This window comes from Periplaneta americana, chromosome 2 (assembly GCF_040183065.1).
Source record: "Periplaneta americana isolate PAMFEO1 chromosome 2, P.americana_PAMFEO1_priV1, whole genome shotgun sequence".
In the NCBI taxonomy this organism is placed as follows: Eukaryota; Metazoa; Arthropoda; class Insecta; order Blattodea; family Blattidae; genus Periplaneta; species Periplaneta americana.
The window spans coordinates 35438269-35466122 of NC_091118.1; the positions used below are offsets into that span (position 1 = coordinate 35438269).

At 36.4% G+C, this 27854-nt stretch overlaps 1 protein-coding gene across 5 annotated transcripts; it reads left to right on the top strand.

The window, feature by feature from the left end:
- The first annotated feature begins 2734 nt into the window (after positions 1-2734).
- Positions 2735-26628, top strand: LOC138692207 (zinc finger SWIM domain-containing protein 7-like). 5 transcript variants are annotated; one of them, XM_069815345.1, is made up of 5 exons: positions 2735-2971; positions 3662-3742; positions 6563-6687; positions 14386-14463; positions 23576-26628. In XM_069815345.1, exons 1-5 carry the CDS (start codon positions 2914-2916, stop codon positions 23609-23611), a joined length of 378 nt encoding a protein of 125 aa, XP_069671446.1. In that variant the 5' UTR covers positions 2735-2913; the 3' UTR covers positions 23612-26628. The 5 variants fall into 5 exon arrangements, with proteins under 5 accessions (XP_069671446.1, XP_069671425.1, XP_069671435.1 ...); XM_069815334.1 differs by having other exon boundaries at positions 2737-2971; positions 14386-14491; positions 23576-26627; XM_069815315.1 differs by having other exon boundaries at positions 2739-2971; positions 14386-14654; positions 23576-26627.
- The last annotated feature ends 1226 nt before the right edge of the window (positions 26629-27854 follow it).

Below are 27854 nucleotides of genomic sequence, written 5' to 3' on the forward strand. Positions count from 1 at the left end.
GACTGTATATAGTAGTTGAAAACTGCCGTGAAAGGAAAACTTCGCTCACAAACTTCTGCTAAGACTAAGCTACAAATCCTATGCACATTGTGCGCATTTCATTTCATTCATATGATACCACCACAGTCTAATACATACAGTCTCGCAACTTCAACACTTTTTTTTTGCCAACATTCGCGACACTAGCGCCCAAGCGGCAGGTAAGGCATTGTTCATAGGGTTGATACAGCCAGAACGTGCTTCAAAGGGATGCGAGATGTTTTAATAACGTTTTAATCATGCGTCGGAATAAAGGCAATGTGTGCAATGACGAAAATTGCAGTAACAACAAGTTTAAATCTCCGAATTTGTCGTTCTTCAGATTCCCTAAAGACCAAGAAAAAATCATAACTCAGTCATAACCGATAATTCACGTTGTAGGTAGCCTACGTATTGTGTTCTGTAAAACATTTATTACTTATCAGTTACCTATTTGTATGTCAGGAAGGACAGTTTAAATAAAAACAAAGTAAATACCTGTTACAGTATATATATAATTTTTTTTTTTTTGCAGAGATCGTATGTGTAAATGTGTAATCATTCCGATTTTGGATAATATATCTACAGTTTTTAATGCAAGTAATTCCATAATTTTTGTATTCGTGTTTTTTCTTTATATTTTTGAAAAGTTGAATGTTATATAGCATTCAAATAGGTATCATGATGTTAATTTTGCAAGAATTCATGGAGTATAGTAATCCTTTTGCAAAATATTCACTTCTTGAATAAATCCAGACTGTGTCGATAAATTTCTGATGTGTTGGTGTAGATTCATGTGGCAGACGTATTAAGTTCTCAAGAAATAAAAGAGCCTTTTTAAATTTAATATAAAAAGCAATCTTTTCTGTAATAATTTGCATGACTGTTATTCGTGTTGATTTTACTTTCCCAGTGATTATTTTTTGAGCAGTTCAGTGCAGAAGTGGTGTAAGTCAAAATTAGGTAATGAGGTTTAAAGTAAAAATTCTGTAAAATACAGCTCAAAGTAGCAATTAATATATCCTTCGTGCTATTCACTGACTATTAATAGTTTAAATACATTCAATATTAACTGCCACTTTGCGCTGTATTTTACAGAATGTTTACTTTAACCCCTCATTACCCATTTTTGACTTACACCACTTCTGCTCTGAAAATAAAATTAGGCCTATTTATTTATTTGTCAGAGCTTCCTCAAATTAGAGGCTGCCATTAGACAAAGCATACAAAACAATACAAGAACAAAATAGAAGATGATAGCTAAAAGAGTAAGAAAAAAGGCAAACAAATACACAAACAAACAATGGCAGTTTACAGAATAAAAAAAAATATCAAGTAAAGAATCAATGAAAGCTAAGAAGGAAAAAGAAAAATGATAATGGTGCGTCAATTTTTTTCCATACACTGAATTAGAGTCCATATAGGTGGTTCCGTTAAAGTTTGACTGACTCTTTAATTATGAGGAGCGCCAGTTCGTTTAGAAAAGATTTGTGCAGTCCTAGGGTCTTACAGAATTGAGAAGAGATGTTGGGTATCGTTCCTCTTGCTCCAAACATCAATCCCGTAACACTGATATCGTAGTGTTGGTATTTATCTTTATAATACGGGATGCTTGGAACGTAGATTGCTCGTTTCTCCTCATGTACGTCTTCGGGCTGTCCTTTGTACGTTTCAAACCTGATGGTGGGGTCGATTATCATACCCTGAGACAGGGATTCGCTAATGGCGATTATGTCAATTCGTCTGTTAATGCCATTGTCGGCGGTTCCGAGGACTTCTTCATAGACGGTGTATTTTAGTTTTCTAAGGGCATCGGCCAGTTTAGTTCTAATTGCATGGTGCCTATGTATACGCAATGTTTCGCCATAAGGTCAGGCTCCCAGGACATGTCTGAGTTAATTGAAGTTATAATTTTTTCAACAAAATTGTGTGTTCATTTATTTGTTCTCACCTACGTCATATTAACAGTAAGTGCGTGTAAATTACGTATTAGGCCTATATAGGTAGGATAAGTTAAAATTAGGCATTATGTGTGAAAACTGGAAATGTAATGTAAAATGCGGTAAACTTGCCATAAAATTTTAAACCATAACATCAGCACTATTTGTGACTCAAAATAATAAAGGAAATACCGGTTCTTAAGAAATGGAAAAATAATGAACTTCATATTAATGTTTAAATCCTCCCCTTTTCTTTATTTTCAAGTTTACCTCAGCGGCCGAGTTTACCCCGATTTGCGGTATGCAAAATCGTTAATTTCTCAGGAAATAGGGAGAGGAGTTCACCACGCGATGTACCCTACGAGGTACTGTATGCCTACAATTTTGAAGCTACTAATTTTTACTCTTCTCACAGGAAATACAAAGTTCCAATGATTCATAAATATATTTAGGAATGAATTTTATTAACCGACTACGCACGAACAATTATATTATTTCAAACCATGATACGTGATCAGGGCCATGATTCAGTTGTAAGGAGCAGAAAGAATTACGTTTATTCCCAGCTTCTGAAACTTGTAGATTAACTGCGTGTGAAATTCTTCCAGGATTCTAAAGTAGAATTAATAAGAACCATATACACTTATTGTATAGGATAAAAATATAAAGTAAATTACGCAAAACCCGTTTTCTGATGTGTTATGTCGTGTGCACACTTTTAACTTGCCTGCCGCTAGAGGGCTACTGTCGCGCCAGCTGTCAAATGTTGGCATATTTTATACGTATGAGTTGCGTGAGTGTATCTATTAGACTGTGATACCACCCAAAGAGGGATTTTTCAATCCATCTGAGGGATTTTCTTTCGTAAAAACCTGACAACACTGATCGTAAGCAACGCTTCTGGCATTACCGCGTAGTTTGTTTCATCTGAAATAGTTCATTCTACCTTTCGTGAATGTCGATAAACAGTAAGAATGAGGTTAATGAAAAGGGTGGTGGAGTAAAAGAGAAAGGTAACATTTGTATAAATTATGATAAATTGTATAGTATTCCAAACTCTCATGCAAAAATGTATGTAAATGATAATTTTTTTTGAAACGGAGGCATAATGAGACTGATACACTATTTTTCTTCGGTCATTTTTGCGCAAAGCACTTGTCAGTAATCTGTTTCATTTAGCCTTACCTCCCGATATAATATTATCTCAGACAGTGTGGGGCTACCTTTCCTAACCTTATCTCATCACTGACAATGTGGCTATATATCTATCAAACCTTACCTAAGTGATCTAACCTTGTCACTGACAGTGGAGCTACGTACAGTAAGCTTATTTGTCACTTATCTGTCTCTTCAATAAACATTACTGTACCTAACCTCTGTTCACTGACAATGGCGATAGTAGCCGTGAATGGTTAAGAGGAGGGGAGGGTAGGAAAGAAAATTTTTCTCTTTAAGAATGCCTCGGTGAACATGAGACCCATTGTCCCTTGTTCGCAATTTTTCACATTTAGTCATAAAATTATACATGAACAACTTGTTTATTGGTGATCTTATTCAAACCGGTTACGAATTATGACTACTTTTCAGTGTAGATTCCAAAACAAGGTTACATATTATGCACATACATATCCTTAGACCATCATGAGGCTTTGTATGTTTAAATGTTTTGGTTTTAGTCTATTGTCCTTTTTTTTTCTCTCAAGGATTCGCATTGCATGTCTTGCCGTCAGTTGTGAATGATCTGCTCAAGGAAGTGACACAGATATACCAGCAAAACAAAGATTGTAAGTAGTGCTTTTACTTTCCTTCTTTGCAATTATACTAATGGAGATAAGATATTTGCCCCCATTATCATCTCATTACTTATGGCCCGAAAGTTCATGCCCTAAAAAACTACCAAGTAACCATGCAATCTAGATATTTAAAAAGGTAAATGCTAGGCTAGGTTGATTCTCATTTCCATTACAAACCTGCTGATAATATGGTAATTTTGGAGATCCACTCCACCATCGATTTTCGAATTTTTTTTGAAAAGCCAGAATTTTTACCCCCTTTTCAAAAGAACTTAGAAAAAAAAAAGCGAGATGACCTAACCTGACTTGACCTAACCTAACCTAAATTTCGACTTGGGCATCAATCTGACAAACACATCAATCTCTCTTACCTTAATTGTTTGTCAGATTGATGCTTGAGTCGAAATTTACGTTACGTTAGGTCATCTCTCTCCTTTTCTTTTCGAAGTTCTTTTGAAAAAGGAGTAAAAATTGGGGGTTTTCAGAAACAAAAATCCGAAAATCGATGGCGGAGTGGATCTCCACAATTACCGATAATATTTCACAAAATATTAATTCCTACTGATTATACACAGTAAACATGTCTGCAATTATGTTCACTAGATGACATAGTGATTTGTAGTATTCTGATAATAACAGCAGTCCATTATATCAACAGTGTCGACAGTTGCACAATGCCCTCACACTTAGATAGAAGTAAAACCAAATTAAAATAAAAGTTTAAGCCATCCATACAGTAATGAAACTAAAAGAAATATAGTAAGATTTCAGTCCAACTATAAAAGTAACATTTTTCACAGTTTGCATCAAGCATCGTTATGAAATCTGTCGATTTCGGCAAATGAAGGTAAAGTTAAAATATGAAATTCAATTTTTTTTTTCAAATTCAAATTCAAATTTATTTACAATTTACATTTGAATTGGATACATATGAATAGATACCCGAAATGAGCATAATGCTCGTGCTCGGGTACAGTCCAGTAGTCTACATAAATTTTACAGGGTTCAAATAATAATGCTGATGATATAAATAATAGTAACAATAATAATAATAATAATAATAATAATAATAATAATAATAATAATAGAATAATCGTGACAGAAATGATACAAAGATTGTAATATAAAATAATTCATTAATAATAATAATAATAATAATAGTGATACAACAAAAATATTTACAATAATAAAATAAATACTAAGACGGATAAAATAAAATATAAAACCACTAGCGAGAGTTAACACAACTTAAATAAGCATATAATAACCGGAAAAAATGCCAAACTCGAAAATCAACAATGTAGAGAAACAAAAGTGTGTGATTGGCTTAGCCTTTTTTTTAACTTTGTTGGTTATTTTAGATAGATATGTAGATAGACAGACAGACAGACAAACAGACAGACAGATTTATTTGTTCCATAATATTCTTACATTTGCTTTATAGCATAGAATAAAGAACATGTCCAATTCTTACGTTTAACAATAAAATGCAAATATGAAATATGTACAGAATTATTACCTTAATAACAATAATATTTTATACAATGTAATATGTTTACCTTTTAGTAGTATTATAATATTTACACAGTACTGTGAAATGTCAAGAATTCATCTACAGAATAGAAAGTGTGAGATAATAAGTAATTTTTTAGTTTTACCTTAAATAATGCAGGGTTTTGGCTATGATTCTTAATGTCTTCAGGAAGACTATTGAACATTTTTATCGCCATGTAACATACTCCCCTTTGAAAGCATGATAAATTTGATGATGGCGTATGAAAATCATTCCTTCTGCAGGTATTTATACTATGTATGGCTGAGTTAGGTGGAAAATTTTTTTTATTACATAAGAGGAAATTATATTGTAGAGTATATGTATTGATTTGTTAAGGTTAGAATCTCTAATTTTTTTTTTTTTAATAATCTACATGATTCTCTAGCCTTTGCTCCAACTATTATTCTAATGGCTCTTGTTATGGATTATTGCTTATTTTTGTTTCTCAGATTTAGAATACAGTGCTCGTACAGTGGAATAAGGGACAGTTAGCCACAAGCATGTGAGAACCAAAGGCCTTTAATGTGTTTTTAACATCTTTCGAGCAGACTTGATTTAAAGCCTACTCAGACTCTTTATATTCTCCAACCCATATCAGATTTATTGATCCAAGGATGACATTCATAGATGCAACAGTTTTAAACTTTTTTTCTGTCCTTTGGATGAAAATATGTCATTTTAACTGAGTAATATGCGTTGAATTCATTTCTAAAATCCAAAATTTTCAATCATGTACCATTTTTACTGGGCAATTACTTTTTTACTTACACAAGTTTATTTCACTGACAAACAAAAAAATGTAAAACATTTGCAAAACACAAAAATTAAAATGACTTTCTTGATGATTTTCTCTTGTGGGTAGATTCTGGGTTATATATCTTTAACAATTGATCAGCAGTATTCACCGAATATACTTGCATTCCATCTTTCAGTGAAGCACTTTTGAAAATAAATATTTCTTTGTAAAACCTTCCGCCATGTTCATCACTGATAGCACCAAGTTTTCTTGGAAAGAAGTCACTGATTTATACGTTAAAATTATGGTCTTGAGGAAAACCATGAAAACAAAAGGTATGAATTTTAAACAAATGGTATGTGATGGAGAAAAACTAATTGGTTATTCTTTCTGACTGAGAAACAGTATGCCTAATAACACATTCTCATAAAAAGGACAAATTTCATGTTGCACAGTGTTATAGAAATATATTTCAGAGTGCAGTACCAAATGAGTTATTTATGTATTATGAAATTTTCAGTGACAGACGAGACACTACTGGCACTTCATTCCATGTTTGGCAGTCCTTTGGAGAAAGCTTTGGAACTCCTTGAAACAAATTGTGTGGTTTATCTGCGGTCTCCTCAGGGACGATATGTTATACAGGTAATAGGTGCTCAGAAACACTTAAGCATGAAAATTATTTTATATTTTATTTATACATAGGTTGGATAAAAAGTAATGGCAACACTGCTGTCACGTGACGATGGTGCGTTCGAGAGTTGCCAGCTGTATGGACATGAACAAGGACTTAGATGAGTTAGTGCAGCCAGCGGCGACAGTACTCTGTCAATCTACTGCAGTGTGTAGAACGTTGACTTTCATAGGGATAGTGCGAGCGCCCTAAGACCACGTTTACAAAACTAGAGCAATGTTCCTGGATCAAAATTGAAGTGACATGAGGTCGTAGTGCACAAGAATGTTTTCAGGGACTGCATGAAGCATATGCCGATGCAGCCTTGCCATATCTCACAGTGGCACGATGGGTTAAAGCATTCCGGGAAGGCAGGGATATGAAAGTGATGTTCATTGTGGCATATGACATTGATGGGGTAATACTGCACCATACTGTACCTCCAAGGCAGATGGAAAACGCGGTCTACTGGAACATCCACTGTACTCACCCGATATGATCCATGTCATTACGATCTTTTCACCAAAGTGAAAGAACCACTGCGAGGGACCCGGTACAATACCAGAGATGAACTTATCCGTGCATTAGGGCGGTCAATACGGAACATCAACAAAGTTGGACACGCTGATGTACAATGCAGTGCAAACATTTGGCAAAAGGTAATACAGTAGCATGCAAATTAATCCGAACACGACATATTTTTACATTTTCTGTCATTGTTGGCCTCACAGCTGCTCATACTGCTTTAATTGACATCTGTAGTACGTGTAATTCCATTGTTGAAGGTCTGTCATTGTTTTTTTTATAATATGTGACATTTTGCCTGTCGTTTTGTACTTATAAGCATTTCAGTTGTGTTGAAGACTTAATACTGCAATCCTGTGTACATTCTGTCGTCTTCACAAATGAATACAACTCGACGAAAACGGTCTAAAATTATAACATTAGCAGAGCATTCTTCTATGACACAGAGGCAAATTGCTGCAGAATGTCACATCGGTTTGGCTACTGTTAATTCGATCATAAAACGATACAGGGAGACTGGATCCATCACACCCCAGAAAAAAGGAAACTGTGGCCGGAAAAGGAAGACTTCACCTGCAGATGATCGTTTAATTGTCAGGAAAAGTAAATTAAATCCTAGACTAACTGCTGTCGACTTAACCCGCGAGTTAATGGCTACCACTGGGGCGAATATCACGTCACAACAGTGCGGCGTAGGCTTTTGGAAGCTGGACGAAGGGCTCGTAAGCCTATTAAGAAGCAACTGCTAACCCCTGTTATGTGCAAAAAACGCTTAATGTGGGCAAAATTACATCAACACTGGACTGGAAGAATGTACTTTTTTCTGATGAGTCTCATTTCGAGGTCCACGGCCACCGTGTTTCTTACGTACGGAAAGGATCTGAAAAAGTAACGGCAGCTCATCTCCAACAAGCACCCAAATACTGTACCCCCCTAAAGTAATATTTTGGGGTTGTTTTACACATGAAGGGCCTGGAGCATTAATACCTATCAAGGGAATGATGAATTCTGACAAATATATTCACTTATTGGAAACCAGAATCGTACCCCAGCTGCAAAAATCATTTCCGGATGGCAGAGGTGTGTTCCAACAAGACCTGGCACCATGCCATACATCTCGAAAAACTACAGAATTCTTCAACAAGAAGAATATTCAGGTACTCCCCTGGCCAGGCAACTCACCCGACATCAACCCCATTGAGAACTTGTGGTCAATTTGCAAAAGAAGAATGCAAAAAATGGATTGTTCTACAAAGGAGAAGATGATTTCTGCCCTCATTAGTGTATGGTTTCCGATGACGAAATGAAGAATATTTGTGGGAAATTAGTGGAATCCATGCCAAATCGTCTCAGAGCTGTTATTAGGAACAAGGGAGGCCACATAGATTACTGAGGTATGTCTTAGATCCTTTTTTTTATCCCGTTTGAGTGTTTTTGCATAAGTAATTACGTTGTTCGGATTAATTTGCACGCTACTGTAAATAAGGGGGACGACTATATAGAAGGTACGTAAATGTTGTACCCCTGTGAATAAAGCCATGTCAGAAATATCGAACTGTTGCCGTTACTTTTTATCCAACCTTAGTATGAAAATAAATTCTTCTTATCTACGAGTCAATTAAGGTTCAGTATATAATTATGGTTAAAAAAAATTGGCCTGGTTTCCCCCTCCCATTAGAATAATCAGAGCCTGTTGAAGAGGAAGGCAGAACATATGTTCTCTTATTTTCAATGGACTTTCACCAAAAACTAATCCCCAGACTGATCTGTAACATCAGTGTGACAACCTCTCGTGTTAGCCACCAAGAGAGAGAAAGTGTTTCCATTTAATTTATTGTATTCCATAGATCTTACATCATCGTTGAATTTTTGGTATGTTTAACAAGTAAAAAAATTAAACAAAATGTATAGTAAGCAGATTCCATGTATTGTGGGTCCCTATCACCACGGCATGGCGCGTCCTCAGGTTGCGGATCGAGGAGACGGCCTCCAGATATGGAGGGTAGCTGCGAATATATTGAATAAGCAGTCGCGGACAGCCGATGAGGGGTGGTCCTCCAGCTTGGGGGTTGGGCGAAGGGCTAACAACCCATCACCGTAAAAAACAGCTTGTTACGAATCCTTCAAATAAGCCTCGGAATGGGACTGATTCTCTGGCACGACCACAGCAAAGGAATGGATTAATCTTGCTCAGGATAGGGACCAATGGCGGGCTTATGTGAGGGCGGCAATGAACCTCCGGGTTCCTTAAAAGCCAGTAAGTAAGTAAGTATAGTAAGCAGATTAATTCAATTTACAGGCATAAACAATTCATCAGTTTTTCTAATTGTGTAACTTCTTGTCTTAGCCCTTCAAAGTTTTAAGATAATTAAGCAGTGCATTGAAGACTGTAATAAACTACATAAATAGTAAACTTCTTTGTACAACAGCTGAGACAAGCGCAAAGAGACTCGATTTGCATCACTTATTATGTAGGTACAGTATCTAATGTTCTTGATTTAACAGTCTTAAGTAGTTATTTTCTCTCCTGCTTCCCACTATTTAGATATAATACTTGTATTTTTTTAAGTGCTTTACAGTGTGTTAAATGATTCATATCCATTTCTTCTTCTTGAGATCACAATATACAACTTGGAGTAGACAGGATGCCATTCCTATGTAGATGTTAACCCAGACAATCATGACCTGTAAGGAGTCTGAACATGGCCATAACAGATTTACATGATAGATCAGGAATTAAATCAGGTCTTTCTAGTAAATGATTCCAATGGGAATTTTCTGTAGTGTTATTTAATATTTGGACATTATAATTATTCTTAATTTTGTTCTTAATAACTTCTTTTAATAATAGGAAAAATTATAGTTTTGGTTTTTGTTCAATTTTAGTGCCTTTCTTTGCTAGAATGTTCCCTTTCTCATTATCACTTATTAAAATTATATATTCTGATTAGTACTAAAAGTATCTTAATTTTATCATAACACATCATCAGGTAACGGATGTACTCACAAGTTAAGGTCAGGATTTCTAATTTTGAAAAAAAAATTTACAGGATGTTCTTTTATGCACTTATTTACTTACTGGCTTTTAAGGAACCCAGAGGTTCATTGCTGCCCTCACATAAGCACGCCATTGGTCTGTATCCTGAGCAAGATTAATCCAGTCTCTATCATCATATCCCACCTCCCTCAAATCCATTTTAATATTATCCTCCCATCTACGTCTTGGCCTCCCCAAAGGTCTTTTTCCCTCCGGCCTCTCAACTAACACTCTATATGCATTTCTGGATTCGCCCATGCATGCTACATGCCCTGCCCATCTCAACGTCTGGATTTCATGTTCCTAATTATGTCAGGTGAAGAATACAATGCATGCAGCTCTATGTTGTGTTTAGCTTTCTCCATTCTCCTGTAACTTCAGCCTTCTTAGCCCCAAATATTTTCCTAAGCACCTTATTCTCATACACCCTTAACCTATATTCCTCTCTCCAAGTGAGAGTCCAAATTTCACAACCATAAAGAGCAACCAGTAATTCTAAGTTTCAGATTTTTTGACAGCAGACAGGATGATAAAAGCTTTTCAACCGAATAATAACAGGCATTTTCCATTTTATTCTGTGTTTAATTTCCTCCCGAGTGTCATTTATATTTGTTACTGTTGCTCCCAGGTATTTGAATTTTTCCACCTCTTCAAAAGATAAATTTCCAATTTTTATAGTTCCATTTCGTACAATATTCTCATCACGAGACATAATCATATACTTTGTCTTTTCGGGATTTACTTCCAAGCCTATCTCTTTACTTGCTTCAAGTAAAATACCCGTATTTTCGCTAATCGTTTGTGGATTTTCTCCTAACATATTCACGTCATCCGCATAGGCAAGAAGCTGATGTAATCCGTTCAATTCCAAACCCTCTCTGTAATCTTGGACTTTCCTAATGACATACTCTAAAGCGAAGTTAAAAAGTAAAGGTGATAGTGCATCTCCTTGCTTTAGCCCGCAGTGAATTGGAAATGCATTTGATAGAAACTGACCTATACGGACTCTGTTGTACGTTTCACTGAGACACATTTTAATTAATCAAACTAGTTTCTTGGGAATACCAAATTCAATAAGAATATCATATAAAACTTCTCTGTTAACCGAGTCATATGCCTTTTTGAAATGTTCTTTTATGCACACTTGTCATTATTCTGAGGGCTTTCTTTTGTAAAATAGAAAAATTGTATATTATACATTAATGTTCTGCAATGTTCGGACATTACAAACTTCGTCTTATTTCATATGAAAAACTAACCACAAAATCTGTGCTAAAATCCTTAAGCAATTAAAACATGAAGAAAGGGAGTGGAGGACAGCAAATTTTTTTATAACAAGGTAGAACAAACACGACAGGCCTCCTCCTGTAGAGCGAACACCAGCGAATCTCGAACTTCACCATACTCGACAAACTTAAACGCACATAACACCTGTAATGCACGACAGTGTCATACATTAAGGGAAAAATTGTATTTCGATCCTGTGGTGTATATCTTTACTTTAATTCCAAAATTTCGTAACTGGCTCAGATGTCGATTTTCATTTTTTGCGCGTGTTTGAAAGTATATCCACAGATCCATCTACTGACAAAACAGTGAAGCTTAATTTAGAACTATAGCACTAATATTGGGCTATTACGAAACCACTTAACTTCTCTCTCTACGGATATACTTTTAAAAACATAAAGAAAGTGAAAATTAACATCCGAGCTAGTTACAAGGTTTTGGGATTACTATTTTTTCCATAACCGGGAGTAGATTGCCGCATTTTAATTCTGAGATCCTTATTATTGTTGTTCATTAGAGCTATTTAGTTGAGCACATATGATATGATATGATATGACATATTTGGTCATAGCACTTCTTTACATATAATGATGTACCTCACATTTCTGTATCTGGTGCCACCATTAACATATTACAGTAACACATTATTTGCAGTACACGTCTACACAAATACTCCCAATTACACTATGTACCTTTTTTATTTCTTGTTCAATCTCCCCTTCAGTATTTCTCATACATTTCATTTGCTATTCTCTATTAGATCATTAATCCTAATATATCTAAAATTATATATGCCTTTCAAACCCCCTTTTTCCTCTAACTCCTATTCACTAAAATTTCAATTTCACTTTTTCTCTATAAATTATCATATTGAATTATTTGTCCTATTTGTTCTTTGACCTTTTCTCCTATCTTTCTCTTATATTCATTTACTGTTCCAACGTTCAAATGTTAGTACTAATTTTATGCTGTCACTTGTTCCCTTCTCTTAACTCTTTTTCACTATTTTCACTCATTCCTATTTGCGAGTTGAGCGCATATGCACAGATGCAAAAGAAATGTCATAGCAACAACAATTGAAATGGTTCATTATTAATATTTCTTCCGTTAGGGAGAGAAATACTACCACAGTCTACTATATACAGTCGCGAAGCTCAATATGTAGTAAAAATGCAAACATGGGTAGTTGCCCACCACTAGGATCGCTACTATCGCCTCATCAGCACAGATCTCTCTCCTAGCAGCCGACAGAATATGTTACACTTTCGTTGTCGTGTTCTTTTGGAAAAATTAACACCTTCCTTCCATTATTGAAATTTTAAATGCATAAAGTTAATTTATTATTTTAATGAAGTATATTAAATTCCACCATAAACTCGAAGATACCTGCAACAAATAAGTTAATATAATTTTTGTTTGTACTAAACGAACTGAAATTTACTATAATAGCTTCACTCATTCAAGATTATAGCGATAATTAACTATGAAACCAATAAATATTAATTTGCATTTCTCTTTACAACAATAATAATGGAAATATGAATTAATGGAGTAACTTACGTGTACCGGTACTTATAGTGTAGGCTTACGTAGTTAACAAAGTGGGATGAGGTTAAGCAATAATAATCACACCAGAATTGGAAATAAAATGTGATCAATAAATTTTATTGTAACAGACTTACTTTTTCTACGTCTCTAGTAAAGCAACAAATAAAAATAACGACAAAATTAACAGCTATAATTAAAAACATATCCTTTGAAGAAAAAAGTAGGCCTAAGCAATAATAATCCCACCAGAATTGAAAATAAAACGTGATCAATAAATTTCATTAAAACAAACTTAATTTTTCTACATCTTTAGTAAAATAACACATAAAAATAATAACAAAATTAATAGCTACAATTAAAAATATATCCTCTGAAGAAAAAAAAAAGTAGACCTAACCTTTTATTTCTCTGGAAATTTAGCAGCCTAAGTGACAGAACTTTAACCAGTATCTAATGTCCTTTCGGTTAGACTGAAACATTTCATTGTGAAATTTAAGAATATAATGTATTCTAACAGTCACAAAGAACTTCAAATTAACAGTTTTGTTTCTGCACAGCATTCTTGTGGAAACCCAGGAACCTTTCTGAATCTTTCGGAAACCAGGAAAAGGATAACTCTGGCCTCTTTTTCTTACTGTTGCTACAATTTATAGCACTACAAACGTCTCCTCCTTGTCCCATATTATTATTCCAATTATTATATTTTAGCCATTAACATTTTCATTATAACCAATAACGAACATTTCACAAGCATCAATGTGAAATACGCAACGAGCTAGCACTCGTTAGAAATACGACACAGTCCAAAGTCGACCAAGGACAGTCTATTGTTTCTAGTTGCTAACCGCTTGGAGCGCTTTAACACGAGATTTGCAAAAAAACACCTCAAGCTTCGCGACTGTATATAGTAAACTGTGATACTACTTTCTGTCCCCATGGAGGAAATATATTTCTCTCCGGATTTTTTAACTCAGAAACGAACATTTATTTCTGGTCGTGAAAAATGGTGTTTTATTTCAGATGAATTAGCTCAGAATATTAATACAAACCCAGTAAAAAGACGATAAAATTGTTAGCATGGGTTTCTCTGTGAGAGAAATGAAGCTGTGCATCCCAAGTTCTAGATTTACATCACATAAATGAAACTAGTCTCTGATAGAGGGAGCCAGGCAAAGTTTGACTGCCATTTCCTGCCCCAGTAGACTTTTAATACTGAATAACCTCTCCAGTTGAAAGAATTGTTTGCTACTGCCGCTGCCTCATTGTGTTGCAGGTGACAAGCAGTTCCGGGATACCTTACACCTTGTTTCCAGGAGTTAACTACTGCTCCTGTCCTGCATACCACTACCAGGTGATCGGCACACAGACTTTCCTCACGTGTAAGCATGTCCTAGCAGCACGTTTAGCCGAGATAATGCACAAGGGACGAGATCTGTCTGTGAGCTCTGATGAATTGACAAGAGTCCTTTGTGCTGCTGCCAACCTGGATGGAGATGCAGCGGATTCCAACAGCTTTGTGACCTAGTGGTTGCCATGATTATAGTGAGGGTCACATAAGAACAGTTCCTAAACAGCAAATATTGCCGATTTGTCAGTGTTGCCAACTGTTACCAGATATCACATGATCCTACGTACTAAATGACTTATTTACTTACCGTACTTTATGTTGGAAGGTTATTCTAAATAACGCAATAATTTGTAACATATTTTCGTAGGCTAACTATACGAGAAAGGGATCAACATTTCAAGTACGAGGGGGATCCAGGAAATAACGACCGTTTTGTTGTAATAATTAAAAAAATATATATATTTATTTGGAAAAACAAAGTCTGTTACATAACTGAAGCTTCCTTTATTTCTCTACATAATCACCACCTACATTTAAACATTTGTCGTATCTGTTCACTAGCTTTAGAATTCCCGTGTTATACTCCTCTGCCGCCAGTTCATTAAGCCAGGTGTTCACTGTCTTCTTCAACTCTTCATCACTTCCAAAACGCGTACCACCCAGAAAGTCTTTCAGCTTAGTGAAAAGGTGAAAATCGCTAGGAGCAAGGTCTGGACTATAGGGCGGATGATCAAAGATTTCCCAACCGAATTGATCCAGCAATTCTCTAGTTGAAGCAGCAGTGTGCGGGCGGGCGTTGTCGTGAAGAAGCACAACTCCTCTCGAAAGCATTCCTCGCCTCTTGTTTTGGATGGCTTGCCGTAGTTTTCATAAAGTCTCACAATAACGATTTGCATTGATCGTAGTGCCTTTTGGCATGAAATCCAGCAAAAGAACACCTTTGCGATCCCAAAAGACAGTAGCCATGACTTTTTGTGTTGAGAGAGTCTGTTTGAATTTTCTCGGTTTCTTGGGTGATGAGGGATGATGCCACTGACGTGATTGGCGCTTGGTCTCTGGGGTGTTGTGAGACACCCAGGTCTCATCACCAGTCACAATTTGATCAAGAAAGGCGTCTCCATCTGTGTGATATCGCATCAAGAATATCAATGCTGAGGCCATTCTCTGAGTTTTGTGTTGGTCACTCAGTTGCCGTGGAACCCATCGTGCACAGATTTTGTGGTAGCCAAGATGTTGCGACACAATTTCACCAAGCAAAGAACGAGAAATGTCAGGAAAGGCAATATGCAATTCGTCGAGTGATGTGCGCCTGTCTTGCAAGGTTCTGTCATTCACTTTAGTCTTCAGGTCTTCTGTGATGAGTGATGGGCGTCCGGGTCGAGTTTCATCGTGGACATTTGTTCGCCCATTGTTGAACATTTCGCACCATTTTCTCACATTTCTTTCATTCATTACAGTATCACCATACACTTCTTTCAATTGCCGGTAAATTTCTGCAGGTTTCAAATGTCGGGCATCCAAAAATCGAATCACACTCCTCACCTCACAGTCGGCAGGATTATCAATCACGTCGTTCATTTTGAAGTAACACAAAATGCACAATGGCGACTTGTTGCAACCAGTACTCACAGCATTATGAGAACACATGTTAAGGAAGCCAGTTGACCTTCAAACAAGGAAGGGGAGTCAGCTGCGGGGCGGGTATGCGCGAACGGTCGTTATTTCCTGGATCCCCCTCGTATTTTGTCTAGCAATACGAAATGCATTGGTTTGACTAAACAATTGACTCATGAGACCTAACCTAAAAATATATTTTGTTTGACCACATGAAATTATTAGTACTAACTCCGAAAACTTATCTGACTATAGTCTTGAGTTATAACCACAACGCAACACATAAATTAACTATTATGTATTAATAATAATAATAATAATAATAATAATACTGATCTTAATTAATTATTAGTATGTTCAAATTTCTCTCGCTTCCAGTAACCGGCTCATAAATATACAATTTCAATTTCATGGAACTCCAGTACTGACAAATATTATCAATATTTGTCTCAGCTGCCAACATACCAGTTACAAAATCACTACCATTTGTAGTATTTGCCAGTATCGAAATTCTAAACGAAGTTGGCAAAAGAAAATTCAACCTGCGAACTAGAAAATCACCACAATCCACTAGCATATGTAGTAATGGGGGAAAAATGGTTAGGTTTCACCCTTAGGGTATGAAGTATGCTGACCTGGACTATACTGCTGGCCCCTAGTTCGCAGGTTAAACCGAGCAAAGGGTGATGGACTTTCGTTTACCTCAGAAATCTCGAAGAGGCTGCTAACAGTAATGTCCTCTCACTTAATGTATATTGGTTAAAAGACATGGAAAGAGACGTTAAGCCAGCCAGCAACTGACTTGAGCCAAACTTATTAATGTAACATGTGCATTCGCTAGTCAGTAGTGTTACGTGCTGTAAGCGGAGTTGCTCAGTGTTCGCGAGCATGCTCCACTGGACTGTCTGTTTTTTTTTTTTTTTTTTTTTTTCGCAAATCCCTGTGAATGTTACATTACAAATCAGTACAGGTCAGCGAGCTGCACTCTGAGCAGTGTATAGATTGCATTGCACAACTGCCTTCTTATCTAGTGTACCCATCCTCTTGAGTCCTGAGACATTTGTTTTTTACAGGGTTGGGCAGATAAAACCGGCCCCATCTCATGTCATATGATTTGGAAAATAAATTATGTAGGGTATTGATTTCTTTTCTTTCTTTTTTCTTGAAAATGTAATTATGTTGGCTATACTGTATCTTCCGCGTGTTTTGTGTCATTGTTGTTGCGCCATTGTTGCTTATAAGCTCTTCTGGTTGCTGTTTAAAAGTCAGACGTTCTAAACACATGTAAAGAGGTGTTCTTTAAATAAGCATGACTTATTCAATACCAGAGCGAATATTCATTGTGGAGGCGTACGTACAGACCAGCTCTATTAAGGAAACACAACAATTATTCAGAGACAAATATCCGCTTCGCTCAGTACCAGCGAAAAGCAGCATTCAAGATTTGGTGCGAAAATGGCGTATGACTGGATCCATCAAAAATGTAACAAGGAACAGAACTCCTTCTGTCCGGACTCCTCAACTTACGGCTCGAATTAATGAATTTATGACTAGGAGTCCTCGAAAGTCTACCACGAGATTGGCTCAACAGGTTCATGTGAGTAGGAGAACTTGCGGAATTGCATCCACAGTATCACCCAAGAGGAATTGACACGTGTTTTCATGAACCTGTTAAAACGTGCACAGAAGTGTCTAGATGCAGATGGAGGGCACTTCCAACATTTATTATGAAGGTAAATGCATTTTATTTTCATTCCATTTGAAGTTTGTTTCAAATCATTAGTACCTATCAATGTCATAACACGGGCCGGGTTTATCTGCCCAACCCTGTATTTTTAAAGTTCAATTATAATTCTACACTTCAACAAAGTAACTGATATGAGGAAAATGCTGAAAAAATTCTGCAGGTTACAGTTAGGGCACAAATGCAGGTATATTATACTATACTTCGGATCTCTGCACATCAGTGACATCCTGTGACCCAACAGATTACCCAAGCAGACGTGTAGTCAAGTTTTCTTTTCCTTCTTACTATTTATATTTGATTCAAATACAACATTTTTTTTTTAGTAGGTTATTTTACGACGCTTTATCAACATCTCAGGTTATTTAGCGTCTGAATGGGATGAAGGTGAAAATGAGTCCGGGGTCCAACACCGAAAGTTACCCAGCATTTGCTCATATATTGGGTTGAGGGAAAACCCCGGAAAAAACCTCAACCAGGTAACTTTCCCTGACCGGGAATCGAATTTGGGCCACCTGGTTTCGCAGCTAGACGTGCTAACCGTTACTCCACAGGTGTGGACACTTATAACATTACTAATTATAAAAATACATTGGTATTTGGTACCATTTTTTTTACAGAATCTATAAGATTAGACCTACTGCAACTACTGCCTAAAATTAAAAATACTATTATAAAAGACTACTCTAAGTATTAGTAAGTCGTGACTAGTTATTCCATCTTGTTGAGGAAACATGTGGTAATAATTGAAGACCTCCCTCAAAGAAGGTTGTATATCATATGAAAAAATATATGATATACAGCCTTCTTTGAGGGAGGTCTTCAATTAAGGCGCTGACATGGGAAAGGTCGAACTGCCAAAAATTCGAATTTTTAGGTTTTTCATTGAGAAGGTAGTAAATGCCCATGCCAATGGCACAGAGAAGGTAGTATGTCCATATGTAATGAAACGAAGTTGGAAATGTAGTCACTAGATGTTGTAAGTTGTTTGTGCACAGCTGTTGGCGCGGAGAAGGTAGTAACTCCTTTTACAACATCAGAGTGTGTCTAGACAAATATGGGCTGATAACTGTGCAGGGCAGAATAAGAATCAGATGATTCTAATGGTCCTGATTTACATTATTGCCAAGAAACACTTTGATTCAGTGGATTTGAAATTCCTGGTTTCAGAACATTCCTACATGCCATGTGATAGGGAATTTGACATCATAGAGAAAATAAAAAAAAAAAGATGTATGACCATGGTCCTAGAAGAGGTAAGGCCTAATAATGTAATAATGATGAAGGATGAGGATTTCTTCGACTTTTCTGCAGAATGTGACAAGTTTTTGAATACAACTCCTATCAAAATCAGTACCCTCAACTGGATTAGACTCTCAAGAGCTGATTTTCCCCTAATAAAAACAAAACAGTCATTTAATGACCTTGAAATGTGGACAGAGCACAGGGTTTTTAAGTAAGGACAGTCATTAACGTCAATCACTAACTTGCAGTGCTTGCAACGCCTTGAAAGAAGACCAGTCGTCCCTGATGCCAAAAAGAGAGACTTGTTATCTATGTTAGACTTCCTCGATGAAAAGTGTCATGCATTTTACCGAAAAATTTGTGCATAATGTATAAATAATGTTAATTCTCAGTTTGGCTAAGGAGTGATTTCAATGTTGTGTTTTCATAAAATAGGATTTCACAGATAAATCTGTGCCAGACTTTTCAAATTTCATATGTAACACAAACATGAGTGCATGCCTTTCATTTAAAGCAGTTTCTGTAATAATGTAAGTGAGAAAGTGTTCATAATTTTGTTTTTGGTAGTTACTACCTTTCCCATGTCAGCACCTCAATTGTCGACCCAGAAATTCATCGAGAAATTTTGTGCGCTTTGATGATTTGGAGAAAAACACTGCAAGCCCAGAAAGAGTAGCAAAAAATATACGGCATTCAGGAATACTTGAAGCACTTTGGGACAGTGCTAAATTTAAACAATGTGTATAGCAGTGAACAAAGAGAGCTTGTGGAAAAGATGCGTTAATATTAGCTTGTACACCATGTAATGAAGAGGCCATCACTGCACTTCCATCGTAGCTCTGTGCGACAAGTTTCTTACTGCAGTTTGAAAAGTCTTGAATATGTCTTAAAAATAGGATCAGAAAGTGCTGCTGCTGTTCTGTCCTCACATCACGGAAGTACAGAAACCGCTCTACCACCCTTCCTTCAATCGTATATCGATAAATGAGAGAAAATTGTGATTTATTCGAGACGTCAGTTGTCTCATCAGCTAATATGACAAAAAAATCAGATCTCTGTAATTGCTGTTTAATTTCCTTATTAAGTGCAGTGGCAACAGATTTAATTAAATCAATTTGGATACGATTTTATACACCTTTGAATACTGTAGATGTCTCCAAATGACTTTTTAGAAGAGAGTCATACTGGGCGGTGTAGTCAAAAAGTTCTAAATAATTACCGCGGTTATTGGACATTTTCGCCACACCAGTTCCTCTAAATGAAAGTTCCAGTTTTGTAAGTAAACAAACGGCATTTATAAGCCTTTTCAGAATGTCTCTGTTGCATGTTACCTTCTCATTATGTAGAATAATACTTTGTTGTGTTTGGTCACTTAGATCAGTTTCAATACGCACAGTTCCAAAAGTCGTGAGTGCATTAGAAGCACGAATATGTGCAATAGCAACACCATGATGCCATATTGCTTTAGTTAAATTATTTAGCTTGCTGTATTCTGTAGTTGTCCAAGTGGAGCTTCTGTCACAGCTAAACAGCAAACAATTCCAACAAAATAGTCTGTTACACTTAACACTTCCAGTAAGCCAATTGCATCTTTCGTAATTGGTATTCTGAAAATGGCGAGTAATAGGCCTATTCTTTTGTGCGAGATCGTGCGTATTTGCTTGTTTTCCGCACAAAACCAATACGCTGTAAGTGTGAAATACCACATTCAGTATTCCCAATGTAACACACATAACAATTTCCCTCTTCTTACCGCTTAAGCGGCACATTTATTTTACTGCTTTAGGCTTTTAACATATTAGTTTTAGAGACGTTTAACATAGTAATAATTATAAATTGGAAACTTACCACTGCAATTTCACCTAAATTGCGCTGTTAATTATTGTTTTTAAATATTTGCAAAAATTAAGTAAACTCTACAACACCACAAAAGTTACTGCATTTGTAATGCAAGTAACATTAAGGAAGCCGTGAAAAAATCAACAAGATTCCAGATGCCGATGTTATTACTGCAATATGTTATATAAATAATATTGTTAAAATATTAAAATGAAAAATAAATCATTACATAACCTTACCGTTTGTTTTAAGTTCGCATTTATAGACTGGGGGAAAAAAAAGACAGACGTATATCATGGCCTGCTGGAATATAGTAAACACACAAAACATTTTATAGCAACAATGTTGAAGATAGATATTTTAGTTTTTAAAAGTTGCCGCCATTGAACAGAAACCAAGATGGAGATTTCTTTGCAACTAATTAGAAATTCCTCTTTCAGGTATGTAATAAACGATCTTCGCACAAAATAATGTACGATACACGAGCGGTATGTTTGTTTTCATGTTCTCGGAAATTAAAAAAGCTCAACTACGTTTCGCTTTTTCAATCTTTTCCTCGAACATGAAAACATCAACATACCGCTCTTGTAACGCATATTACTATTGTTGCTGAATTAAATTATTATTATCACCAAACATAATCAAAACTTTTTATTGCACTTATATACACGTACACAATGTAACTACAAAGTACCGGTACAAACAAACACAAGAGAAACAGTACGTTTTACACTCATTCGACTTTGTGCTTCGCGCACACAGCCAGCCCAGGCAGGCTACCGGCTGCTTGGGGTATATGCATCTACTAGAGTCTCGTGAGGCGTCCCTCATTGGTTAGAAGTTATGATGACGTGGGTTGTCATGGCAACTTCCATGCTAACCTGCATTCTGCTAGAATCCACTCCTCTTGGCTGGCACTTTGCTGCCAACTCGAGACCGCAATATGTGCATTATATATGCCCCATCACGCGACTTACAATTAAAACGTATTTAGAAACGTTTCGGGACTTTATGATTAAATAAATAGAAAGTTTAATCTTTGATTCACGTAGATATCGTGATTCTTATAATCAATCAGTGCTGCCCAAGCCGTGCTTGGGTTGTTGGGTGGACTGCAAGTCACTGCTGCATATACATCTTATATCATAATCATGTATGAAGTATAGTATACTATACTCTCAGGAGGATTGTTGTTTATTACCTGTGCATTCCGAACTGGCAGATCAATACTAACCATGCACGAGTCACTGAACTGAACACTATGAACTGAAGCATTGGTAATCCCAGCTGACTTAGGTGAGGAGAATGGTCCAGGATTGGAGTAAGCACATGTGGAAAATGCAGTCCATTGCTTGATCTTGAGCCGCCAGTTCGAAATGCACAGAGAATAGTCAACTCTCCGAAGACAGATTTGAACCTCACGAGTGATACCAAGAAGGCACCACTTATGAGGCAAGTAGGCCAGGAGATAATGGTGTAGAGTGGCCAGTTCCTTTCCCCCTCCATTGCATACATCGCTGATTAGCTACATGTTACATTAACCAATCTTCAGATCCATATGAACAATTGTTCTATCTGAATAATTTCGAGGGAAAAATTGTTTCAGGGCCGGGTATCGAACCCGGGACCTTTGGTTAAACGTACCAACGCTCTCCCAACTGAGCTACCTGGGAATTCTACCAGACACCGATCCAATTTTTCCCTCTATATCCACAGACCTCAAAGTGGGCTGACAACCGTCAAGCAACCAACATTGAGTGCACACTAATCAATCAACTTTACAGGGAGTTATACCTGAAATCTTGATTTGCATAATACACGTCACTGTTCGTTAACAGAAAACACAATTTAAATAACACAGAGTTAGTGTGCACTCAATGTTGGTTGCTTGACGGTTGTCAGCCCACTTTGAGGTCTGTGGATATAGAGGGAAAAATTGGATCAGTGTCTGGTAGAGTTCCTGGGTAGCTCAGTTGGGAGAGCGTTGGTACGTTTAACCAAAGGTCCCGGGTTCGATACCCGGCCCCGAAACAATTTTTCCCTCGAAATTATTCAAATCAACTTTACAGGGAGTTATACCTGAAATCTTGATTTGCAATTGTTCTATCTGACAATATTGTCAAGTGAGATGTACTGCCTGATCATAGATGTACATATCAGCCAGAACCTCAATCAGAAGCAAGGATGTTTTTTTCTTTTAACCGGGATATTTACAATTGTTATTTAAGAAAACTAGGGACATTTTGTAAAAAATAAAAAAAGGACATATTAAAAATTAAGAAAATAAATCACCGTATATGTTTCATTTTAAATACGACACAACTGCTATAAGAATACACACATTAACATAAATTCTTTAAAAAATAATTGAAGAGTTTTCTTCGAAAACGAGTTAAGTCCATTTTCAGTAATTTGATAGGAAGGAGAAAAAAATTATTGATGCTGTTTCGCTTTATGCTCAATGTTTTCTGATGATTTCTTATTGTTGTACATAACTAAAAGTAAAATAATAAATCCTCATTTTAAATCTACGTTTTAAATACGAGCATTTAGTTGATAATCCAGACTGTTATGGGTGCAAATTAGAAAGTGAAACAGCAGATATGTCTGTGTGACTTCTGTTATCGCAAAATTAAGAGGATCTGTACTGGTAAATTTTGGCCTCATTTCCAGATTTGGCGATATCCAATGGCTATCCAGATCCCCTGATCTAACACCACCAGACTACTTCCTCTGAAGGAGAAAGTGTACACCACTAGACCAAATACGATTGATGAACTCAAAACATCCGAAGGGAAATAGAGGCCATTCCAGGCAACTTACTGCACCTCACTATGGAGAGTATGACTAAGAGAGCCCAAGAATGTTCTCATCAAGGTGGTGCCCATCTAATGGAAGTGATATTAAAGTGCTAAACTCCTATAGTTTGGTTATGTGTACACATAGTGCTTAATAAATGTGCTTCTTCCATGCCCAGAAATATGCATTTGAAATATGTCCCATCAATATGGCCCACTCTTTATTTCCCTTTTTTTCCTTGTCTTCATAGTTTTCCTTATATTCTCCTAGTTCTCCTTGTATCCCCTTCTTCTTGCAGTCCCCTGTTCTCCTTGTGTCTCCAGTTGTCCTTATATTCCCTTTGTTCTTGCTTTCCCTTGTTGCCTTTGTATTCCCCATTCCACTTTATCTATCCGTTGTTCTCCTTGTCTTCCCCTTGTTGCCCTTCTTGTTCTTCTAGTCTTCCCATTCTTATATTCTCCTAATTCTCATTATCTTCCCATTGTTCTTATATTCCCAGGTTCTCTATAGATTCGTTCCAACAAGCGGTTCATGGATCAGTTCATGTACGGTTCCTGTACCATCTTATGCGCATGCGCTAGTTGAGCATCTGCTATGGGATTGAAACTGGACTGGACCCTGTTGGAATGCTTTCACGGATCGTTATGTACTAAATCCAGATATGCTATAACCAGCGAATAGGGATTATAAAGAATGGACACTGAGCAAATTTTACTGTGTTTTGTTTCTCTGTGCGAAGGCATTTGGTTCCACTTTCAAGCGCTAGAGGTTAGTGTAATCGAGCATACGGTAAGATAATAATTGAGTATAGAGTTGAGACACAGGATCCAAACATCGCCTACCTTATTGCATAATCCAGTAACGCTTTGCTTCAAATGAATTCAAGTTAACAGCTTTTCCTTATTTCTCGGTGACAAACTAGTTGTAATAATAATTTTTTATATTTCAGATATAATAAATTATATTATAAAATAATATAATACATTATAAAATTATGTATCAAATTCGTTTAATATTTGCATATAATATAAATATAGGTATATGGTTTTACTTCTCGTAACAGTTTTGTTTTTCCATTTTCAGTGCTATCAAATCATTACATATTTTAATTGTTGTTGGGGTCAACGTCTCAACTCTCATTATAATGGAACTCTAAAGTCTAGACATTACAGTTAATGATGGATTTATTATTTTATGGATCCAATTTATTTTATTTGAGTACATAATGTACCTAGATGTATTAATTATATGTGTTATATTTCTGCTGTGTCGACTGCTAGCTGGTGTGATGTCAGCGCCAACTATAGAGAGAAAGCAGAATCTCACGCTCTAGCTGGCTTGAAGGTCATTGAAATCAGTCCGGCTACATCAAAGGTACCAACGCGAAGTGTCCATTCTTTATAATCCCTATTTGCTGCTATAACTGATCATCTTTGCTAAGAACGGGATGCTTATTATTATCATCGCTTCGCAGCTAATTCTAATTGCAGAAAATAGAATTTCGATCATTTTCTATAAAAGGATGACAAAAAATATAGAAGGCAAGAATTCCGCTAACTCAATGTTGTGTACTGGGGGACTCTCATCTAAAAATAGTTCTTTTTTAATTATTAATATATGTACACTATTTGTTATACTTTTAATCAAAGCTGTATGTTGAAATTGTAATTAAGTATTTCAGTACCTAAATAATTTCCATTGCCTTTCTTTTTGGCGAAAATTTAAATTAAATCTCTAGTTTTATTATTCGTCTGTACTGTCACTTTTCATCTTTAACCTCATTGATGTGAACAGTCGATCATGTCTTTCTTCAGTATCCAGGAGACGTTAGTGAGCTTATGCGCATGCGTGTCTCGCGTACTCTTCCGTACATGGCTCAATCCGCGGACTATTTCTGACTGTTCCGAACCCGTGTCAAAAGCTTGTTGGAACGCCCGACTGCAGTACATGTTTCCGGTTCAGGACTGGTTCGGATTGTGTTGGAACGCTTTTTCTGTACTGCGCATGCTCACGATGGTTACGGACGGTTCCTGACTTGTTGGAACGAACCTAATATATTCCCCCTGTTCTCCTTGTATTCCTCTTGCCTTCACTCGTTCGCTTTGTATTTTTTTTTTATTTATTTATACTGGAGGAGTTAAGATCTTATTCTCCTTTTATCCCCCTTCTTCTTCTTGTCTTCTCTTTGTTCTTGTATACACTTGTTCTCCTTGTCCTCCCATTGTTCTTTTATGCCCCTTGTTCTCATTGTCTTCCTATTGTTCTCCTTGTCTTCCTTCATTCGCCTTGTCTTCTCAGTGTCTTTCCTTGTTCTCCTTGTATTCCTCTCGTCTTTGTCATCGCCTTGTTCTCTTTGTCTTCCTATTGTTCTTGTATTCCCTTGTTTTCATTGTCTTACACTCGTCTCTGTATTCTCCTTTTCTTTTCTTGTTTTCCCCTTGTTCTTTTTGCCTTTTCTCCTCCAACTTGTATTTCCCTTGTTCTCCTTTATTCCTTATATTCCTCTCGTACTCCTGTGTTCTCATTATATTACCCTTGTTCTCCTTGTCTTTCTCTCCTTCTTGTCTGCTCACTATCTTTCCCTCATTCTCCTGTCTTCCCATTTTTCTTCTATTTGTCTTGTTCTCATTGTCTTACCCTTGTTCTCCTTCTCTTTTCCCTGTCTTCTACTTATTCCCCTTGTTCTCCTTGTATCCCCCTCGTTTTCCTTGCATTTCCCTTGTTCACCTTGTACTCTCCTTCCCTCGACAGCGGTGCCTACGACACTCGATGGTTTGTGCTTAACATAGTCTTTGTAAGAAATTTGGAGGCTTGTGATATATTCACTAAATATCATACATCTCATATCAACGCTCTATTCTTTATATGTATGATTCCATTGTGCTGTGATATGTAACCAATAAATGATGAGTGCATACATAACCTCGTTTTATTTCTCACACAACCCACACATAGTTCTACTTGAAGATTGTACAGGTGATTTCAGTTGCAGAGAGGTCATTAACTCATTGCTACACTCCCTTTGTAAGGCTGTGTAGGGACTGAAAAATCTGCTTTCATAATTATTGTACCTGGTCAAAAAAATTCCATTCAATTGTCTTCATTTAACATATGCACTTCGAACTGATTGTCCCATGTGGTCGATTTTATGCACTGTTAACCACGATTTTTTGCCAAAGTTACTTAAAGTTCTCTTTTTCTTGTCATTTTGTTGAGTACATGTAAATTCATGTGGTTGATTTGCACCTAACTATTTAATTTCAAGTTCTTCTTCTGTCCTTAAAGTACTGGCATGAAGGGTGTTTTCATTAAATAAATAATCCATTTAAAAATAATTTATCCATATCACAATATATTAACAATGTCAAAGAAACGCTGTAAACAACTCTTTATAACAACATGGACCGGTGTAGTGCAGCCCACAGTACTGTTTTAAGCATACACTTGCATCGTGCTGAGGAAGGCAGAGGGGGTAGGAACAGGAGGAGGGAGAAAAGTGTAAGGGGAAAGTTAATACAAGTAGGCACTCCTTAGATGGCCTCAATTATATATATGTATCTTGCCCTGTTGTTGTCGCACACACTGTGCAAATGAAGGCACAATGGCCAGCAAAACCTATTAGGAAGTGAGGGCTGAATTCCTGACTATGTAGAGGTATGTTTTAGATTATATTTCGTTTTCTCAGCAAGTCAGTATTGCATAGGAGGTAATAATTATGAACAAATAAATTATAAAATAAAATTATAAATAAGTGTGTATATATCACGCATTAATTTTGGTGGCCTAGCCCTTAATGACGATCTGTCCTTGATGATGATGATGATGATGATGATGATGATGATGATGATGATGATGATGATGAAACTCCATTATATTGAGTATAACCGATTTAAACCAAACTCCCTTGTCAGCTAGAAATTAAAATAAATTGCAGCTATGGTGTAAAAATGTCTATAAAATACATTATTCTATTCTTTCTACATTTCTAAACACATCTTAAATTTAGTAGACGTATTCATAAAATGGTTCTCATGGATCTGTAGTTACACTACCATTTTTTTAAGGTGAAACATTTATGTTCGAGGACCAAATGAAGAAAGAAGTTTCATCATATGACGTCACTTGCTTAGCAATGGCAATGAGTTCCGGCATA

Bases quoted from the DNA above. Each gene is read 5' to 3' on its own strand.
- LOC138692207 (XM_069815315.1), top strand. From the start codon at position 2,914: ATGTCGATAAACAGTAAGAATGAGGTTAATGAAAAGGGTGGTGGAGTA. The intron at 3,743-6,562 runs GTAAGTAGTGCT...TGAAATTTTCAG, and splicing joins ATACCAGCAAAACAAAGATT to TGACAGACGAGACACTACTG. The intron at 6,688-14,385 runs GTAATAGGTGCT...ATTGTGTTGCAG, and splicing joins AGGGACGATATGTTATACAG to GTGACAAGCAGTTCCGGGAT.